The sequence below is a fragment of the Orycteropus afer genome, unplaced genomic scaffold (assembly GCF_000298275.1).
Source record: "Orycteropus afer afer isolate SDZICR_OR568_19922 unplaced genomic scaffold, OryAfe1.0 scaffold00018, whole genome shotgun sequence".
Classification (NCBI taxonomy): Eukaryota; Metazoa; Chordata; class Mammalia; order Tubulidentata; family Orycteropodidae; genus Orycteropus; species Orycteropus afer.
In genome coordinates, this window is record NW_006921605.1 from 7,367,329 (window position 1) to 7,370,574 (window position 3,246).

The following is a 3,246-nucleotide window of genomic DNA, read 5'->3' on the forward strand; positions in this document are numbered from 1 at the left end:
AAATGTTTAACTCACATGCCTGTACTTTGTTTGGCTGGAAACCACAGGTGTGGCTTCAATTCCAGAGCTGAAGGGCAGCTAGGGGCCATAGTCTCAGTGGTTCCATCAGGCTCTATTGGACCAGCAAACCTGGTTCCCCACCATCTTGAAAGAGGTCTTTTGCAACAGATTTGCCCAAATGCAAATGTGTGTAAAACAAAAATGAACGAGAAGGCTGGGCACAGGTCACAGCCATGATGTTGCTTCCGGGGATGGAAGAGGAGGACCCGCTGGGGGTGGACTAGGAGTCGGAGCTATCACTTGCCGGTAATGTCCTAATTCAATACTTAACGTCCTCATATATTTGTGTAATTTAGAAAAGAACCCACAACTCCTGGGAACAGATAGGCCAAAACATTACCCAGTTGCTGTCGATTCAATTCAGGGCGACCCCCCGTGTGTCAGAGTCGAAATACTAGGCTCTCGGTTAGCGACTGAATGCACTGTATCCCCAGGGCCCCCATTAATGCTAGGCAGTAGGAACACGGGGTGATTACTGTTTTCTTCTTTATACCTTCAAGTGTATTTCAAACCATTCTCCAAAGAAAATAAAGAAATCTCAGACTCCTAACCTCAACTGGCAGTAGCGACACGCTTCACTCTTGCTTTCTGCCTTCCAGAAAACATGGACACAGACCTGCCCGCCAGCCTGGGACAGAGTGAGGAGAAGCCCGTGCCTGCCGCCCCAGTGCCCAGCCCGGTCGCGCCGGCCCCCGTGCCATCCAGAAGAAACCCGCCTGGTGGCAAGTCCAGCCTCGTCCTGGGTTAATGCCAACTGTCTGAACTCCGTCGTTGTGTCTGTCTGTTTTCCCCATGCTTGTGAACTGCACATCGTGAGCCTGACTGTACATCTTTTGGATTTTGTTTCATTAAAAAAGAAGCACTTTATGTACTGCGGTCTTTTTTTCTTTTTCTTTTTTTGTCCTTTTTAAAGAACAGGTTTCTCTCTGTCCTGACTCCTGGGTCTGTGGGCCATGGCATGAGTGTTTTCTAGAAGTAGACTTGAGGGACAGCTTTGTGACACTTAGTACTGTGTTTCTAAGAACAAATAATTTAGTTCCAAACGTGGTAGAGGCTCTTTTGTACTGCAGTTTTTTAAACCCTTTTCTTGTCAGCTTTACTTGGGTTTACCAAGCCTTGACTGGGCGACCAGTGAACAGTCCACAGGCACCATTCCTCCCAGCCCCCAACACACAGAGCGTTCTTCACGCAGAACTTGCCCTTGGCGTTGCCCTAACTTACCAGTGTCCCTTGCTAGGAGGCATCTCCTATTCCAATGTGCCATACAGAACAGTAAAGAGGCCTATGCCTCATGCCTTGCTGCCTGCAAAGCAAAGAAACTGCCTTTTAATTTCACGAAATAAGCCTGCTCTTAGCATGACTGGCTGGCAAGCAAAGCCTGCGGCTCTCACGCAGAGGAAGGCTTAGGACGCACAATCCAACTGACAGGAACTAAGCATGGTGAAGCAAGTGGGGAGGTGAGTCACACAGAAGTGGGTCTTCTCAAGGGACTGGTGCCACGGGCATTTGTCTTATAATTGATGCTGTGTGCATGACGCTGGTGCTTGACCATGAACGGCAAGTCTCACTTTGCAAATGTCTGTTGTACTTCGCAACCCTGGACTGTCGCTTCAAGTAAACACTATCCACATTTTGAAACACTGTGTCCCGTGTCTTCATTGAGTGTGTCTTTTTATCCCCCTGCCTGGGGAGGTGCTTTTTTCTCTCTCTAACTATAAACAGTGCTGCCCACTGATGTGACGAGTCCTTTACAGTGAACAGACTATTGAATGCCCAGAAAGAAGTGGGTTGATCCCTAGAGAAAGAAATTCTCTAAAGAAAATGGCTCAAGGTCACAGCATGAGTTCAAAGTACCAAAATCATGATTAATTCCTGAGATCTGTAGTAATGGAAGCCAGGAATAATAGGATTGGCGGCTGACGTCTTGTAGATTCTTCTTCCCCGCTGCTGGGTCGTAACGTAAGTCCTCTCCACTTCTGAGGTGCATCACAGTGAGTCAACAGGAGAGCTCCGGAAGAAAGCATCACGTCATTAGAAGGTGATAACAGGAGTCAGAAGATACACAAACAAATTTTAAAAAAGCTTCCTGGGTTCTAGACTGACAGTTCCAGATCAACGTGGCCTTGTTAAGACCTGGCTTTGAGTTCTAGCTGTCCTGAAAGTTTGTGCTCAGTTTCCTAAATAGAGCTCTGCCCTTGGTCACCTCCAAGGTACCTCCCAGGACTGAGATGACTTCCAAGACTGTGAGACATATCTTTGGGAAGAAAAAAGGGGGTTTTCAGGCTGTGAGGGTTTTGAGTTCTTCCCCTGCTGTGGGAAGGATTTTGTAAGGTGGTGAATCATGTTCTACAGGTGTCTCCCAATATTAAAACAGATTAGCCTTGGAAGTACTAACACTGGCTTGACTGGTCTGAGTCAGTCTCTACTATGAATCTTCAGAGGTGGGGAACCTGTGCTCTCCTCAGCCTGTTAGTGATGGTGGGGCTTCTAGAAAAAGAAATGTCCCTGGTTTGTGTCACACAATGTGTGATTTTTTTTTTTTTTTTAAGTACAGCAGAGTCATCTTGGTTCTGTCAGATCAGATTTTAGGGACTCGTGTAACATGTTCAAGTTGCCCTGATGGCACAGGGGTCAAGTGCTCAGCTGTTAACCCACAGGTGGGCACTTTCAACCCACCAGCCACTCCTTGGGAGAAAGATGTGGCAGTTCACTTCCTTAAAGATGACAGCTTTAGAAATCCTATGGGGCATTCTAGTCTGTCCTATAGGGTTGCTATGAGTTGGAATAGACTTGACTATGGGTTTATGTAGGAGCTCTGGTAGCATAGTGCCTAAGGCATCTGATTGCTAACCAGAAGGCTGGTGGTTCAAACCCACCAGCCGCTCCTCAGAAGGAAGATGGGACAATCTACTTCCGAGGTGATACTGCCTCGGAAACCCAAGGAGGGGTCGCTATGAGTCAGGTCTGACTCGATGGCACATAACAACAACAACAACAACATGGGTTTATGTAATGTGTTCGAAGTGTGTTCAACTTTCCAGTTAGATAGCTTATAAAAAAAAAAAACAGACAAAGATCTTAAAATGGTGGCGATGATGACATTATCTGAAAGACACCCAAAGGGCAGCAGACAGCACTCCTGGGCAGTGTGGTGCCATTGCCTGGTTTGTGTGACTGGTGTCCTAG

At 47.0% G+C, this 3,246-nt stretch overlaps 1 protein-coding gene across 1 annotated transcript in view; it reads left to right on the plus strand.

Annotated features, from left to right (window-relative positions):
- JPT1 (Jupiter microtubule associated homolog 1) overlaps nucleotides 1–808 on the plus strand; it is a 22,131-nt gene extending 21,323 nt beyond the window's left edge. The window contains exon 5 of the mRNA XM_007959663.2: nucleotides 660–808. Coding sequence (XP_007957854.1) covers nucleotides 660–808 — 149 coding nt within the window. The remainder of the gene's footprint in view (nucleotides 1–659) is intronic.
- Nucleotides 809–3,246: the final 2,438 nt, after the last annotated feature.